The sequence below is a fragment of the Mauremys reevesii genome, linkage group 10 (assembly GCF_016161935.1).
Source record: "Mauremys reevesii isolate NIE-2019 linkage group 10, ASM1616193v1, whole genome shotgun sequence".
Lineage (NCBI taxonomy): Eukaryota > Metazoa > Chordata > Testudines > Geoemydidae > Mauremys > Mauremys reevesii.
This window is the reverse complement of record NC_052632.1, coordinates 15828918-15846088: the sequence shown is the minus strand read 5'-3', so window position 1 is coordinate 15846088 and position 17171 is coordinate 15828918. Positions and strand designations below refer to the sequence as shown.

At 42.5% G+C, this 17171-nt stretch overlaps 1 protein-coding gene across 5 annotated transcripts in view; it reads right to left on the bottom strand.

Moving 5' to 3' along the window:
• ARNT2 (aryl hydrocarbon receptor nuclear translocator 2) overlaps positions 1-17171 on the bottom strand; it is a 149708-nt gene that overhangs the window by 12056 nt on the left and 120481 nt on the right. For 3 of the 5 annotated variants that reach the window (XM_039491847.1, XM_039491844.1, XM_039491846.1), the window contains exons 13-18: positions 14917-14989; positions 14618-14741; positions 7259-7358; positions 4337-4363; positions 3710-3848; positions 979-1144 (exon numbers count right to left, since the gene is read on the bottom strand). In XM_039491847.1, the coding sequence (XP_039347781.1) occupies positions 979-1144; positions 3710-3848; positions 4337-4363; positions 7259-7358; positions 14618-14741; positions 14917-14989 (629 nt within the window). Of the gene's footprint in view, positions 1-978; positions 1145-3709; positions 3849-4236; positions 4364-7258; positions 7359-14617; positions 14742-14916; positions 14990-17171 lie in introns of all 5 variants that reach the window. The other 2 variants (XR_005585543.1, XM_039491845.1) reach the window with 2 other exon arrangements.

Sequence of the window (17171 nt, the reverse complement as noted above, 5' to 3'; positions counted from 1 at the left end):
AATTCTAATCTTCTTCCATCACAGAATTTTTTTTTTTAAATGAATCAATGTCTGTCTGATGATGATATAATCCTGCCCAGGCAGAATTTGAGGTGCCCTTGCTATACCTTTTCTCTAATACACATTCCAAAGCTACGGTCATACCTTAGCTCCTGAACATATCCCATAGGGCAAATTCCTAATGTGTCTAACTCAATTCTTACCCATGCCTTACTCAGAGGGGAAAGAAATCTACTGATTTAATTTGAAAGCTTGAAGTCAGTGGAGTGTTGCCTGGGTAAACAGAAGTAATGAGTAAAGACATTAGGATTTGACCTTTTATTGATTACTATCTCCTGTGACAATAAAAACAAGAAATGGACTACTGCCATGTTCTGCTTTAGACAGTAGCTGAGAAAATTCACATTAAAATTAGTCCTAGTGAATGTGAAGTGTTCTGCTCAGAAACACACTGAAACACACCCAGCTTTTTAAAAAGGGAATTGTTTAACCTCACAGTGGGAATAGCAAAGGTAACTGTCTGCGTGTGACTGAGAGTGAGGGTGACAGAGGTTATCTGCACGGAATAAGAAATGATTAAGTATCCTAGGACAGGAACAGTGACACGGCAGTGACAGGACACAATTTCACACATTCAGGTGGGTTTAAAAAAAGTCCCTGCTCTGGACTGTGCCATTTTGGGACTGTTCTGAATCAGCGTAGAATGGAGCTGAGCCACCCAAAAGGAAGTTTGGGAGGGATTTTACCTCAGGAAGGGAGTGCAGCATGGAGGGAGGGGTCCCGGAACTCAGCTCGGTCCATTGCACCAAGCAGTAAGAAGCTTTGCTTCCTCTCTTTTGCCTTCCTGGCAATCCCTACACACCCACACAAGGGCAGAGACAATCTCGACCTTGGCATACATTCAGAATAGAGAAGCAGGTCCGAAGATTTAAAACACAGTTAGCATTTCACTTTCGAGATACAGAATCTGAAACCTACCAAACCCTGCACCTCTGTTTGCTAGGCTGGAGTAGGCATTTCCACTTGGGGAAGAGGTGGCTGGGCTAGAGAGAGGGCTGTACGATGATGGATCAGCTGGATAGGTATGACTGGTTCCAATTCCAAAGGGTGATGATTGAGTCTTGCCAGATTGTGATGGGATTTGCTGAAGTGGGGAGGGGAGAAAAAGAAGTTATTTTCATTGCTGGCATAACAGCGGAGCAGCATGATAGACCCAAGTGTAAAATCAACTGCTAAATAAAAACTGCAGTTGAGATTAGGCATATTATCCCTGTCTCAGCCATATTCAATTTCCATCAACATGGATGTTCAGTTATTTAAGTTTAATGAAAGCAACAGATAAGTGAAAATATAAACAGCTCTCCTGACGATTAATATCCTCCATGCATTCCGAAAGAGAATCAAATCACTATTGTTCGTTACCTGCTGTAAGCTGTTTTTTCCCCACCACTATTAGGGCATAGAAACTAGGAGCAAAGATTAAAGACATACAAAAAATGAATCTTAATTTGCCAGATGCCCTGTTTTTATACTACCACAGGTATCTTAATGCCTTGTAAGATACTGTGTACCTTCAGATAATCAGGATTTTCGATAATTGGGAGAGCTGGCACAAGAGGCTTCAAAGTGAATGTTCTGGATTTCCACACAGGTTGAAAAGCCTGCTGGGTTTTCTCACCCGATTTTAGAGTATGCAAACCAGCTTGCCCAATGGATACCGGAAGCACAATGAATATGTTCTATCTTGCCTTAGGCAAGCAGTCAGCAATTGAATGACAGACTTGGTGGGGGTGCCCAGCACTACTAGCGCAGGGGAAAAATAACCAAACTTTGCTTAAAGGGGGTGGTTCAGTTAAATCAAGAACAATAACACTTTGAGATCCTTTGAAGTCATTATAGAAGTGTAAAGTATGTTACAAATAATTAAATAGTACAACACCCCTGTGAGATGGGTAAAATGAGACAAGACGTGGGTAAGTGTCTCGCTCAAAGTAACAAAATACATTAGCAGATAGCGCCAGTAATAAAACCCACTTACCAACAACGCATTCCCTTTTCCCCTATCAACCAGCCCAACAGCTCTACAGAAGATTGGTATTTAACAAGTTCTGCTGTTTGAAATTAAAAGCAGTAACATCTCTAGATACAGTTAATGATGTGCATCTTATAGGCAATCAATGCACTGAAGTGCAGCTATTCTCTTGGGCAAATGAGTGGGGGGGGGGAATAGATCCCAACAGGCAAACAACATGATGAAAATACAAGTCTTCAGTTTAGTTCCTAGCTAAGAAGTAACTTAGTTTTGAAGGTTCCCACGATGACAATGACAGCCGTCTCCTGGAAGATTTTAGTGATTTTTTTAGGATGGTAAAACACATTCAGAGTTCCCTAAATTTGTACTCTGGTGATGCAGACTTGACCATCTCCCCTTCACCTAAGCCAGACTTGTCTTTGATGGTTTAGGTGAAGGGGAGATGTCACATTTTTGATCAGTAATCATTAAATGTCCTTTCTATCCAGTGTACAAATGAAAATATGTCAAAATACTATTTCAATTTGATTTCTTTAGGATATGGAATAGATGTGGCAGAGTAATTGATGTAAACTGAGGACTGGTCAGCCTGTGTGAGAAACTAGGAAATTAATATAAAAATAATCAAGCTGCTGGTAAAATGATTGAATGAATTCCTTAAAATGCCTTTATAGACTATATAAGAAAATTGAATGCAAACAATTATTATTAAAGTAGTATTAATAATAGTCTTATTTAAACAAGAGCATTTAATAATTGGGTTGCTACTCAGTTCTTAACAGACTGGCTTTTACGTAGTACTGAGAATGACAAGTGATCTGAATACAGTATGTACCACAGGCTCTGTATGGAGAAGTTGGGCACATTAGTATGTCTGTATTTTAACTGGGAGCCTCCCAGCCTGAGTAAACAGACTCATGCTAGCTCCACTTGAGCTTGCATGCTAAAAATAGCAGCGTGGACTGTGGTTCGGGTGGCAGGTTGGGCTCTAAAGCCCACCTGGCCCCTGGGTCTGAGCTCAGATGGCTAGCCCAAGTCTTCGTCTGAGTTGCAACATCCACACTACTATTTTTAGTGTGCTAGCCTGAGCAAAGATAGCGAGAGTCTGTCTACCTAGGCTGGGAGGCTTGCTCCCAGCTGCAATGTAGACATACCCATTTAGGCCTCTGTTCAGCAGAAACTTAATGCCCAAACTTAACTGTGCATAGTCCTGTTGATTTCACTTAAAACACAGATCTATACAGGAAAAGGATTAAACTGGGATTTCTGTGGGGGTCATGTATGTATACATACATACAAAAATATTTGACCAAATAACCCTATTTTTCCTTCAAAATAATGCAAAAGAGCATCCAACCTTGAGCTTTTCTATTTTGACCAGATAAATCAGAAACGGAGGAACTGATTTCATTACCCTTTTAAAAAAACTAACATAAAAGGTACAAGTATCAGGAGGTAGCCACGTTAGTCTGTATCCACAAAAATGACAAGGAGTCTGGTGGCACCTTAAAGACTAACAGATAGAAAGACTGTTAGTCTTTAAGATGCCACTGGACTCCTTGTTGTTTTTATAAAAAGGTACATTTTACCAAATTTTAACCAGGGAGTTTGATTTGTTCTTTTTGTAAAATCTGCTTAACTAGAGTGCCCTTAAAAACCCCTTAAACACACACACACCTGTCCTGGAAATGGTGGACGACTCCCTGTCCAGGCAACCTGACTCTGATTTAACTGACGAGAGATCTGTGTCAAATTCTGGCCTGTTGAAGAAGAGGACTGGATATCGTTCACACCAGGCACATGTACCACAGATGAGCTAAAGGGGAAAGAACAGAAAATGGTTGTAGGTGATAATACAATATTTCTAATGCATAAATTGTATGCTAGATACTGACATTTTGTTAATCATCCCATTAAGGTGAGTTTTCCAGATTGTCTGCATAAGGACTAAATGAAAATGACATGACTTCAGTATTAAAACTATCAGGCATTTTGAAATTCTAAAATATCAGACTGATTATGCAGACCCAGTGCCCCAAATTCTTCTTAGTTAGATCCATGCAATCTCATCCAAAGGGCTTGCATGAGTACAACCAAGGGGAGGATTTTAGAAAGATGTGCAGTTAAATTATTTTCCATATTGGTTTGGCCCCCAATTCAGGAAAGTAGCTCTCCTCAGGACCACACTTAAGTATGTACTTAACTTTAAACATGTGCTTAAAGTCAGTGGTACTTAAGCACATGCTTAAATGCTGTCCTGAATCGAGGCTTCTGAAAGGATGCTGTTCATAAATATTCTTTAACCTGTTTCTTGTCAGTGTTGCATTCTTTCTGTAAAAAGAAGAAAATATGTGTTATGTAACAAAGATGTATGTTTGATTAGCTGCTTTTAATTCTTGTTTTCTCCCATTGGTGCTAAAAGATATCACAGTTACAAATCAAGGTGAAAGAATCAAACAAACTAGTGTTTTGAGCCTTGGAACAACAAAAAAAAAAAAAAGCAGAGAAATACTAATAGGAAAAAAATGATTCCTAACAGAATTTGTGTAAGTTACAATTAATTGTTTCCCAGATCTTGAAATATTTTAACCTTATAATGAAAATTATACTTTTTTTGTTCAATGTTCTTTGTATGGAAATCTTTGGATCTAGTGACTATACTATCTATGAAACACACATTAATACATAAACTTAAATATACATCGATGAATCCCAATATTTCATCGGAAAGAACATGTTTCAGTTCTCATGTATGGCCTGCACTTCGTAAGTGATTTGTTGTTGGGTTTTGCACAGGGGCGGAAAGGGGGACCATCTGTAGTAATTTTTTATCCTTGCCTCTACTCTTTCTGTGTTAATTATTGCATAACTTACAAAAACAGATAGATGGCTGTTATGGATTCATGTATGTCTGTATGAAACTACAACCTCCATTTTGCTTTTGTGAATGCCATTTTGATTGTAAAACTGTTTTTTACCTCCATCTTGGACTGGAATTCCAAGAAGTGTTCACAGAGGTCTAACAATACAGAGCAATCAAGGGTTGTTTCCTATTCACATGCAAGCATGTTAGCTGCAGCCAAAGGAATCAGTTCAACTAGGTGAGCTGGTAACCACAGTCCCTGATAAGGGACTTGAAGTCATGGAGGAAAGTTACCTGACAAACAGAACTGCAGTTATGAGAGAGGGAGGAAGGGAGGCAGGGAACAGACCAGGACCAGAAGAAGTCAAGGCTGAGCAGGATGAGGTGAGGAGGAATTCTGGATTCCCTGAAAAGATACTGACCAAATCGCAAAGGGCTCTTTGAGCGGTAGAGAAATTGAGGCAGGGATTTGCATGCTGGGTTTGGTGTTTTTTTGTAGATCTGAATCTCTCTTGTGCTATCTCAATGTAAAGTGTGTGTGTTTAGAAATTCCTTTGCAGAGTCTGTATTACTTGCTTTCACTATTACATAGTCCCTGAAGAGGGAAATAGGAAACCAGAGGGTTCACAGCTTCAGTGGATCTATAGACGCATGCTACTATTTGGGAGTCCGGTGCTAGTTTCTGGGCCTAAGCAATTGGATGATGGGGTCCCCACTGCCAAGAGGGGTGTCAGGCATGGGATCCATGCCTAGAGTATGAGTGTATGGCTCTGGGCCTCTAGAGGCAGTGTGCCACAACTCTGCCCAGACTCAAAAGGCCAAGAGACGTAGGACATAAAAAAATAAGAATGGCCATCCTGGGTCAGATCAATGGTCCATCTAGTTCAGTATCCGTCTTCCAATGCCAGGTGCCCCAGAGGGAATGAACAGAAGGCTAGGGACAACCAGACCATGAGGTTGCATCTTTGACCATCTTAGGTAATAGCCACTGATGAACCTATCATCCATGAACTTATCCAATTATTTTTTTGAACCCCATTATAGTTTTGACCTTCACAACATCCCAAGCTATGGGTTTCACAGGTTGACTGTGTGTTGTGTGAAAAAGTTTTATTTCAAGCTTACTGCCTATTAATGTTTGTGTTATTTACTCCTTCACATAATAGGTCCTTATTCACTTTCTCCACACTATTCATGATTTTATAGATCTTTATCATATCTCCCCTTACTCATCTCTATTCCAAGTTGAAAAGTCGCAGTCTTTGAAATCTCTCCTCATATGGAAGCTGTTTCATGCCCCTAATCATTTTTGTTGCCCTTCTCTGTACCTTTTCCAATTCAACTAGATCTTTTTTGAGATGGGGCAACAGAACTGCGCCAGACTGCTACACAGGATCCAAAGCTGGGTGTCCTGGTTGGGGAGCTCATCAAGGATCGTAACAATAGCATTTGTCTTTGTGCCACTAGTTGATGGGGCAGATTACAAGCCAAAATGAAGCTACAGTTAAATTTCCAAGAGACCCAACAAAATAAAAATAACAAAACACGCCAAACATCAAGATGGCTACTGACAATTTACACGCTGAAATATCATAAGATCTAATTAAAGAACACTTGTGAGATCATTGCCAATTACAAGGTTAAAAACACATTGATTTCTGTAAAATTATAGCATGTATTTAATTTCTAATGCACAGACCTCCTAACTAACAGTTACTGCATTTGAATGGTTGTTCCTTCATTTTCAAAACATTGGCTAGTCCAAAGTAGTAACTGAGTTCTCCCTTAGGTTAAAACAGCTACATGCATGCATAGCTTGGGATTTCATTAAATAGAGTTCACTGCAATATAGTTGCTCAAGACAGTTTCTCTTCGGTCACTTTAAACAACAGGAGGACAGAGAGGAACAGATTAGCCTTCAAGCAGGCAGACTTCATTAACGGCTAGGCCATTCACTGAACCGTCAGAAATCTTCTTTACTAAAACAGGACTAATAAATAATAAATAATAAGAATAATAACGTAAATCTAACCACAGTGGCTACAGAAGTCTCAAGGGTGGGCCAATTCCTAAACTTCAAGTAGTTTGTCAAACCTTTAGTATCAGCTAGTAGACTCAAAAATATTTCAGAAGCTAGTAAAACACCCAAATTATACATGTTTGAAAAATGACCTACTATAGGTCTTGCCTACAGACTGATTCTTCCCGATGAACTTTTGTGTGGGAGCCAAGCTGACGCAAAGGAAGAACGATTCATGTTGTACAGGACATGGGTTAGCGTTACCTGTATTCTGCCTCCACAGAATCAAAATGGAACTCCCTTCTGTGTACGGAAGCTATTGGTGCTGGCGCAGGTACTGTACCTGAAAGCCTTTCCTGAATGTCCTGGCTGGAATGGGCTCCCCTGAGAATAAAGCTGTTGGTTTCCTGCCGGGGACGCAGAGGCCATCATTTTTTTATCTGCTATAAAAAACAATCGAAGAAAAACTTAGAAGAGGACGTAATAAATTAATTTGTTCACCAGAAAACAACATGTATACAAACTACATGGTGCGAGTAACATTCTCCTTTTTAATCCCTTATGGGAAGGTCCTATGGAACACAGTACGGATGAAACCAATAAGGCTGTATGGAAATTAAACAAGGGTCAACAGGTGATTTCTATAGAATTTTTAAATCAGTCCAATCCACAGGGTGTAATAGTGAACACACTCTGCTACAGAATGCAATAGGTTGGCTTAAAAATTCTACACAAAAGTAACCATTTTCTAGAGATTCTATACGGCTTTTCCAGAAGAGACTGGCAACCTTCGGCACATGGCTTGTCAGGGAAATCCGCTGGTAGGCTGGGCCGGTTTGTTTACCTGCAGTGTCCACAGGTTCGGCTGATCGCAGCTCCCACTGGCCATGGTTTGCCTTTCCAGGCCAATGAGGGCTGCGGGAAGCGGTGTGGGCTCAGGGATGTGCTGGCCGCCCTTCCTGCAGCCCCACTGGCCTGGAACGGTGAACCGTGGCCAGTGGGAGCTGCGATCAGCCGGACCTGCAGACGCTGCAGGTGAACAAAATGTCCTGGCCTGCCAGCGGATTTCCCTGATGGGTTGTGTGCCAAAGGCTGCCAATCCCTGGACTATATCCTTCTGGACGTACAGAACAGATATTTCTTTGGTTTAAGGTTTTTGAAAAGTCTGGTCCAACCTTGCAGATCTGTAGTATCAGTGACTGGAGGCTTATTTCTTGCATGGGAGAGCTATTTTTATTAAATTTTTTTTTAAAACAGCCTTCTAAAGAAAAGACCTCAGTTTTTATATAGCAGGGTTCAGAGTTTTGGGATAATCTGCCACTCCTGTTGTTGTTAATACAGAATTACTTATTAGTATTGCTGTAGCAGCTAAGACTAACCTGTGTTCGGCGCTGTACAAACAGAACAAAAAGCTGTACCTTCCCCAAAGAGCTTACAATCTACTCCCCTCAGCAGCAGCGGGAGTTATAGTCCTGGTTCTTCCAGGCATGGTGGAATTTTGCTCACAAATCAGGCTGATCTACAGCCCCTTAAATACAGATTAATCCCACTGTACTCGGTAGGAATTTTGTCTCTGTGAGGTCTGCAGATCAGCTATGTAGGCAGTAATTTAAGGCAAAACTGAATCTCTCTGGGACACAGTGAAGCTTACTGTCTTTACTATGACAACAAACTGGCTTGAGCAGGCCATGAACTAGACATGGGGCAGGCAACCTATGGCATACGTGCCAAAGGCAGCACTGATTTTCAGTGGCACTCACACTGCCTGGGTCCTGGCCACCGGTCCGGGGGGCTCTGCATTTTAATTTAATTTTAAATGAAGCTTCTTAAACATTTTAAAAACCTTATTTACTTTACATACAACAATAGTTTAGTTATATATTATAGACTTATAGAAAGAGACCGTCTAAAAACATTACAATGTATTACTGGCACACGAAACCTTAAATCAGAGTGAATAAATGAAGACTCGGCACACCACTTCTGAAAGGTTGCCGACCCCTGAACTAGGCTGGGTCCCAATGGAATTATCATACAAAGGCACTGTAAATGAGATACGTACAGAGATGGCATTGACTTTTATATTCTGTTCTTACACTGTAATAAACACATTTACTCTCATGATCAATCTCCTCATTTGCTAAAACAACACAGGGCAAACATGGGCATTCACATTTTTAATAGGAAGTTCTCTCTTGTGTAATCTGACAGCTGGCACACCAGGGACTGAACCAGGGACCTCCAGAACTAAAAGGCATGAGCTGCTACAGCTTGAGCTAAAAAAATATCCTCCCATTGTGGGGAGATGTAACAACTCATATCCTCTGCAGGTCAGCACAGAGGCAGCCCTCTAACATACACTCACCAGTAGATTTCTTAACAGTACCATGACTGGGATATCAACTTTGAATTTACATTTTGCTAACTATCTCGGCTGGTACTTTGAGACGGAATGGCAGGTCTCTGCTCTGAGAATCCACTAAGAGATCTGAAAATCTCAGTAAACTAAAGAACCTCCCTTCTGCAATGCTTGTTTATACAGCTACAACTGCCAACGCTTCTGGCAACCCTCCATTCCCCTATAACAACGTAAAGGCCCTGCTCCACCTTTCCTCCTCCACGTCCTAGCTTCCCTCATCACCTTCAAGTTCAAAAAACTGCTGATCTCTTCATGACTGTCTGCTGCCACACACCTCTGACAGCTCTATAAACCAGGCACGCTCCTTCTTTCCCTCTGACTTCACTTGATCCTCCCTAGGTGATCATCCTCTCCGTATTTAGAAAGAGCGGGTCAGATAGATCCCTGGGTGTGCTACAGCAGCTCTGTGACACGAAGCTGCTCTAGATTCTCTAGAACTGGCTGACCTCCAGCCAACTGGAGGACTCCCTGTCTGAAGGGGAATTCCTCAGGTGTCACAGAATTGCACAAGAGAGAAAGGCACAGAGGATGGCCGAGGTATCCCCATGCTCCTGCTATCACCAGCTGCCAAAACAGCTTCTGGTGGCCCCTGGCAGATGATGCAGTTAAAAGTAGCTTCCAGGAGCTGAGCTACTGAGGACTGGGAGATGTTTTAAAAGAAACTGCTCCCTCCTGAGCTCTGCTGAGTTCTCCAGTCACACCTCAGAATCCAGCCCTCCACTTCTTGCCTTTTTCCCCTCTGCCTCTCAGGTCTTCCCTGATAGCACAGCAATAAACACACCCTTGCTGTCCACTGGTATTTTGCCAGGTGCCCTGAAGTCTGCTAGGCTCAAAATCCACTACCTTCTACCCCAGGGGTGGGCAAACTTTTTGGCCCAAGGCCCATATCTGGGTATGAAAATTGTATGGCGGGCCATGGATGCTCACGAAATTGGGGGTTGGGTTGCGGGAGGGGCTGAGGCTCCAGCTGGAGGTGCAGGTCCTGGGGCGGGGCCAGAAATGAGGATGTGGGCGAGGGCTCCAGGCTGGGGCAGGAGTGTGTGTGTGGGGGGGAGGGCTCTGGCTGGGGGTACAGGCTCTGGGGTGGGGCTGGGGATGAGGGGGAGAGTGCTCTGGGCTGGGAGGGAGGGGTCTGGAGAGCAGGAGGGGAATCAGGGAAGGGGCAGGGGATTGAGGTGTGGGAGGGGGTCAGGGGTGCAGGCTCCAGGTGGCACTTACCTCAAGCAGCTCCCAGAAACAGCAGCAGGTCCCCCCTCCAGCTCCTATGTGGAGGTGCAGCCAGGCAGCTCGGCATGCTGCCCCGTCTGCAGGTGCCACCCCTGCAGCTCCCATTGGCCATGGTTCCCAGCCAATGGGAGCTGCGGAGCCCCTGGGCTGACCCTATGCACAGCAGCCAGAGGGGGGACATGCCGAGGCTTCCGGGAGTTGCACGGAGCCACAGCACATGTGGAGTGAGGCAAGACCCCGCCTGGAGTGCCAGAGCGGGGCAAGCCCCGGACCCCGCTCCCCAGCAGGAGCTCGAGGGCCAGATTAAAACGTCTGAAAGGCCGGATGTGGCCCCTGGGCCGTAGTTCGCCCACTCCTGTTCTATCCCCATACCCTCACTAGTTACTCATTTACTTTTCCCCAACCAAGACCAACATCCTCCTCTTTGACTCCTGCAAGACCCAGACTGCCAGAGGCGTAGCACACAGCGGCAGGGCACTGGGGGCACTGCCGCACCAATGTAGGGAAGCCAACACATCTTGTTTGTTTAATGCATCATGTGTGAGAGAGAGAGAGAGAGAGAGAGAGAGACTAAATCCAAATCACAAACACAGCAAATCTTCAGCAGCCTGCTGTAGATTTGCTGTGTTCGTAATGTAGATTTAGCAGCAGGGCATTTTTCTCCTTTGCCTCTGTGGCACACGTGCAGCCTGTGTAGCCAAGGTCTGGCAGGAGGTGAGGCAGAAGCAGTTTCCTGTGGGTTTTGCGGTGCTGGATTCACCACCCAGGCCACAATGCAACCACAGAGTGCTCTGAAGTGCTGGGCTCTACCTGCGCCATATAGACCCTGCTGGTAAACTAGGTACCTTTTAGAGCACACCAGCAAGGTTTACATGGGGCAGTTGAACGCAACACATTACACTTTTGGCCAACCACGGGCACAGACTCCAGGGGCACAATGGATTGGGGATGGGGGGAGGTAGGCTCCCCTTGGCCATAAGGGAGCAAAGGGAGAGAGGTCTCACCTAGTCCCAGCCTCTCCAGGGGGTGGGGGGAGGAAGAGATCCTGCCATGACCCCTTACTCCTCCCACTGGAGAGGCCAGATTGGCTGGGACCTCTCCCTCCCTTCCACTCCCCTCCTAGCAGAAATGGGATCTCTCCCCACCCCACCCCCCACGGGTGCTGGGACCTGTGGGGGCGGCTCCATGGCAGATCAGCACAGAGGGTGCTGGGATGCTGCAACTGGGACTGGGCAGTGGAGAATGGGCCAAAGCCTCTGAGTGTCTGGAGCAGAGTAGCCTGGACAGTGGAGCTTCCCACAGGAAGCAGGAGGGAAGCACAGGTAGGGGGAGGCAGGGACGGGATGGGTGACTCTCCCCTCCCCCTGCTTCTCTCCACTGAGTGCGTTGTCCAACGTGCCCCAAAGCTCACCAGTGACCAATGGCGGCACTGCATTAAACAGCTCTGTACCTCAAAATGGCTGCTGCTCAAAAGGCAAAGCATGAGGTCTTTTATTTCAATAAAACATGCCTGCCCTACATCTGTCCCACTACATCAATCCTGCGTTTGTCAGCCCTAATCTATTTTTATAAGCCAAACTGGAGAAAGAGGCCAAGTATCAGTACAAAGCAAGTGTCTGCAAGCAGTATGCACATTTGTCAATATTGTTTTTGGACACTTTAGCACATCTCTAACCGAGAACCATTTCTTTTTATCATTAAAAGAGTCCTTGATCACAGTTCCCAGGAGATAATCACATAGGGAGCACACCCCAAAAAAAAGCACAAATTGTAAATTGATAAGAATGAAAAGTGAAATGGCCTTTCCAAGAACACAACTCCTGAGCTCACCTCACAGCTTGCTAGACCCTTAACCCTGACCCAGTCACACAAACAGTTCAGAGCTGTTTAAATATCAGCCAATAAAGCAGCCAGAAAGCAAGATGTTCTCGCCTGGAAAACATTGTTCCAGTGTTTAGGGTTGGAGTCTTGCTACCTTCCAGCAGACCCCCTTTATGGTCTCAGACACTGACTTCACTGTAAGAGTAAAGGGACAAGGATGAACAGGAATAGCAGAAGTCTCAGCAGCAAAGAGACAGAATATCAAGTCTACATTGAAGTTACACTGCCTGCACAGTTTGAAAAGGTCAAGCTGTACATAAGAACCCCATGCAGTGAGGTCATCTCCTTATACCCCTGTAGTTAAACACAATGGGTTATTTCCTCCCTCACTGCAAGACACTTGCTCGTTATGTTTGTTTTAAATAAATCAAAACTTCTTCACTCTGGGGGAAGTGGGGAAGGTTAAGAACAGCGAACAATTAAAAAATAAACAAGGAAAAATATTACACCTAATATCTACAAAAATCGATTTTTTTTTAAAAAATGTAAGCCAATCTTACACAGTCTTGATAGCATTGCTACTCCAATCCGTCTCAACGAGCAACACTTACATATACTGTCTGAGAAAAAAAGTTATTCCAACTTTCGAAGCTGGAAGATCTATTAAATGTGTTTACATCCTTCTATGAGTTGCACTGTAGAAGGATTGGAGCATGAGCTTTCGTGGGTGAATACCCACTTCGTCGGATGCTCACCCATGAAAGCTCATGCTCCAATATGTCTGTTAGTCTATAAGGTGCCACAGGACTCTTTGCTGCTTTTACAGATCCAGACTAACACGGCTACCCCTCTGATACTGTAGAAGTGTGCCTCTGCAAAAAGGACAGCTACTGTTCAAAACTGCATGGGAAAGATGTGGCTACTAAGTGAGAACAGAAAGGGCTTCTAAGTGGAGCTGGACAGCATATCAGCCTGTCCTCTAACCTTCTGAGTTTTGTTCAGCTTCCTTTCTGGGGAAAATTTGTATTTCCAATAAATTCTATGCATCGTTCTTTGAGACTCACTTGCCTAGTGACTTCTCTGCCACAATGCTTTTTTTTTGTTCTTATTATTAGGGTCCTTCATTTTCAGTTTTTATTTTATTTAATTTTCCCTGAGAATTTATCAGGGTTTATTACCACCACAACAAAAACCGGTGAAAATCAGTGCAAAAAACTGTTAATAATTGTTCTGGGTAAATATCTGGATTTATTTTTGTGGATGGAAAGACAGGAAATTCTGTTCATCAATGTGGTTTTCTGCAGAACTAAAACAGAACTCAAAACACAATGCCACTCTGAGTTTAAGAAAACAATAGATCTCTAATCTCCAAATAAAACTTTTCATTTGAATAAATAGTTTACTGCTGTAGACTTCGAACCATTCGCCTATACATATTTACATTTAATATTTGGGCCGCACTGTTCACAGCGCATACACTCAGCTTCATCCTTTTCTTCTGCTTTTGTCTTTTTAAAATTTTCGAATACGTTGTGTTCTGAAACGTAGAGATGTGTGTTTTCTTCCCATTGTAGTGTGTCAAACCTTTAAACCGTTATCTGCTAACAGCTTGGAATGCGTATGTGGTGGGCGTGAGATTCATCAGTACGTTCAGATGCGCACGTACTTCAGAGCTTGTGTGCACGGCTGTTTGTTTATTGTGTGTATCCTGTAGATTAATACATCGCCTTCCTTTAACAGGCAGCTTTGTATATACACACACTGACTAAAGTATTATTGTGATACATAAAGCAGCAAAGAGTCCTGTGGCACCTTATAGACTAACAGACGTTTTGGAGCATGAGCTTTCGTGGGTGAATACCCACTTCGTCGGATGCATGTCATGCATTCACCCAGGAAAGCTCATGCTCCAAAACGTCTGTTAGTCTATAAGGTGCTGCTTTTACAGATCCAGACTAACACGGCTACCCCTCTGATTGTGATACATATATCTCATGCAATGGACTGTGTTTTCCTAATCAATGTTTTTTTAAAAAATATATTTGAATGATAGAAAAGTAGGGTGAAAATCAGAAAAAATGGAAAAATACTTTTTGTAAAACCCAGGAATTTTTCGGTATAAATCGGTTTAAACTGAAAACAAAAGGGCTTGCATATTATGTAATAGCACTTAAGGACATGACTACAGCTTACAAAGACAGTATTAAAAATGAAATACCAGAGGCTCTCACTTACAAGCAGTTATTCCTGCAAACATCTCAGCAAACCTAGGATTCTGCTCCTGGGAGAAGATAGTGTCTGGCTTCTCCACGGGCTTTCCACCCTCATGAACGTTAGTTGGTATATTTGGAACAGGTACCTGTTGTTGACATAAACAAAAAGAATGTAATTCCCCCCTCTCATATTTGACACAATGAGCTCAAGTATAGTCACAGTGTCTTTTTGTTTTGTTTAGATGCTTAATCACTTTGTGTTTAAAAGACCAGAGACACCAGTATAAAAAAAAAACACCACCACCCATTCAGAGATATCACCTGAGATAAGTCATAGGAGGACAACCCATCTCTCTGATGTACTTCAAGCTCGGCTTGCTGTTGCTGAAGCTGTCTGCAAATATGAGAGGAAATGACTAGAGTTACAAAAAATATAATTAAGAAACAAAGAGGAGGAGGCTTGGCTCGCTCCTTTAAATTCCCAGAGCAAATGTAACCGCTTTCAGAGTCTTTGTTGACAAGCCATTTCCTGCAAAGCCAAAATATTTTTAAAGATTTCGTACTGAGAAAACCTCAACACACAGTACAGTTCTTGCTGAGCATAACAGGGTCAAACATGCCTTGCACACCAAAAAAGCCCCACTGACTTCCAAGGAGTTTTGGGTTGTATCCTGCATTCCTTATGCACCTAACTTTTTCATAAATGTCATTTATTTTTAAAATGCCAATTAGACGTCTTTGCAGATTAAAGAGGAATACGCAGGGACTGTCCCTGCACTTGCTGAAGTCAATATTAAAGTGCCCATTGGCTTGAATGGATGCAGCATCGGGCCCAGAGCAATCAACAGGTGGGAAAATTATTTCCTCGTTTTATAATCTTGCAGACTCCTGTGAAGATTATGGCACTATAATAATAAAATACTATTACTACTTATATAACTCATAGTGGTTTTCATCAGTAGATCTCAAAGCATTTCACAATCTTTTAGTGTATTTATCCTCACAGCACCCTTGAACTGGAGTACAGAGAGGCTAAGTGACTTGCCCAAGGACACACAGTAAGTCTGTGGGAGAGCATGGAATTAAACACAGGTTTGCCGAGTCCTAGGCTAGTGCCTGAACCACTGGACTGTGCTTCCTCTCTAAATAACCCCCGCTCCCCAGAAGTTATTTAGATTGTCTGGTCATATATCAACGTGTGTGTGTGTTGAGGGGGAGTAGTGTATCAAAGCAGATACTTCCATATTACAGATGTGAAGAGTTTGGCAGGGAAATAATTAGAAGAAAGGAAAATGTACTGCATATAAAACCACTCTCAATAACCTACCCCATTCAGCATAATTTTGGTTCTACCCCCCTTTACATCACAATCCAGATTCTATTTATTTTCCCAAAGCTTTGTACAGCAGAGGGTCTCCAGAAATATATTAGTTTTACATTTACTAGAAGACACCTTTTATAGAATCAATGTGTAGACAAATGCTGCAGAAAAAGAGTAATTTTAAACACGATAAAAACCAAAGGAAATCAATAAGTAACTTAAATGAATAAGAATCACTGCAGACATATTCAATAAAAATGAATGAAGAAGCACAATCTACCAAAAAATTCTGTGTAAATCCTTGAAACACAGTGTCAGGCACTGTTACTTAAGCACACCAAATTAGTGAAATACCAGCAGATACAGTTGAAAACTATAATTAATTTGACACATATATTGTCTATAAAGCCTTGGAGGGACACTACTAATACATAAATATATAATCTTATTAGCATTAACTAAGTGTAACTTATGTACTAACATTTTACAAAATATATAATGTTGTTATAGAAATTCATAGATCTTTTATATTTTAAGTTAATATAGCCATTAATATATTTTCTGCATCTTTATCTTCACCACTGTGTTTTTAAAAAGATATAACCCCTTAGGCACCTAAGTAATAACTTCACAAATATTTGAGCTTGCTACAGTAGCTAATACTTTATGACAATCAGGAAGTTCAGAAACCAGACCACATGAGTTTTTCCTCATTAGGGCTAAAATCTGATTCTGCTAAAGACAACAGCAATGCTCCTCTCCCCCCGCCCCCATAGACTGCAATGGGATCAAGATTTTCCCTCTAAAATATATCTTACAAAAGCCTTTACTTTTAACTGTCTGCATCCACAAATAAGGTAGTTGAAAATCTTATTCTAAATTATTACATGGCACCCATGACCAGAGTAGGAGAATCTCCCAAGAATTAAGAAAGCAACATCAACACCCCCTCCCCCCGCCCAGGTTCCTATCCAAGTGATTACAATAAATTGTATGGCTACATCGTTGGAATTGTATGTGTGGTTTCTGTGTGAGGTACTTACTGAGGGAAAGTCAATTTGAAGAGAACTTTTGCATTTAGTTCTGAATGTGATAAGGTTACTGGTCATTCTTCTCTTTCTGGATAAGGAATTCCATAATGTAGGCCCCGCTGCCATAAAATTCTGTCTACTATGCTCATAAGTCTAATAGTTGAGAAGTTTATGATTCCAGCAGAATGCAGCTGTCATGGGCGGGTATCAGTCCTGGAGAGAGA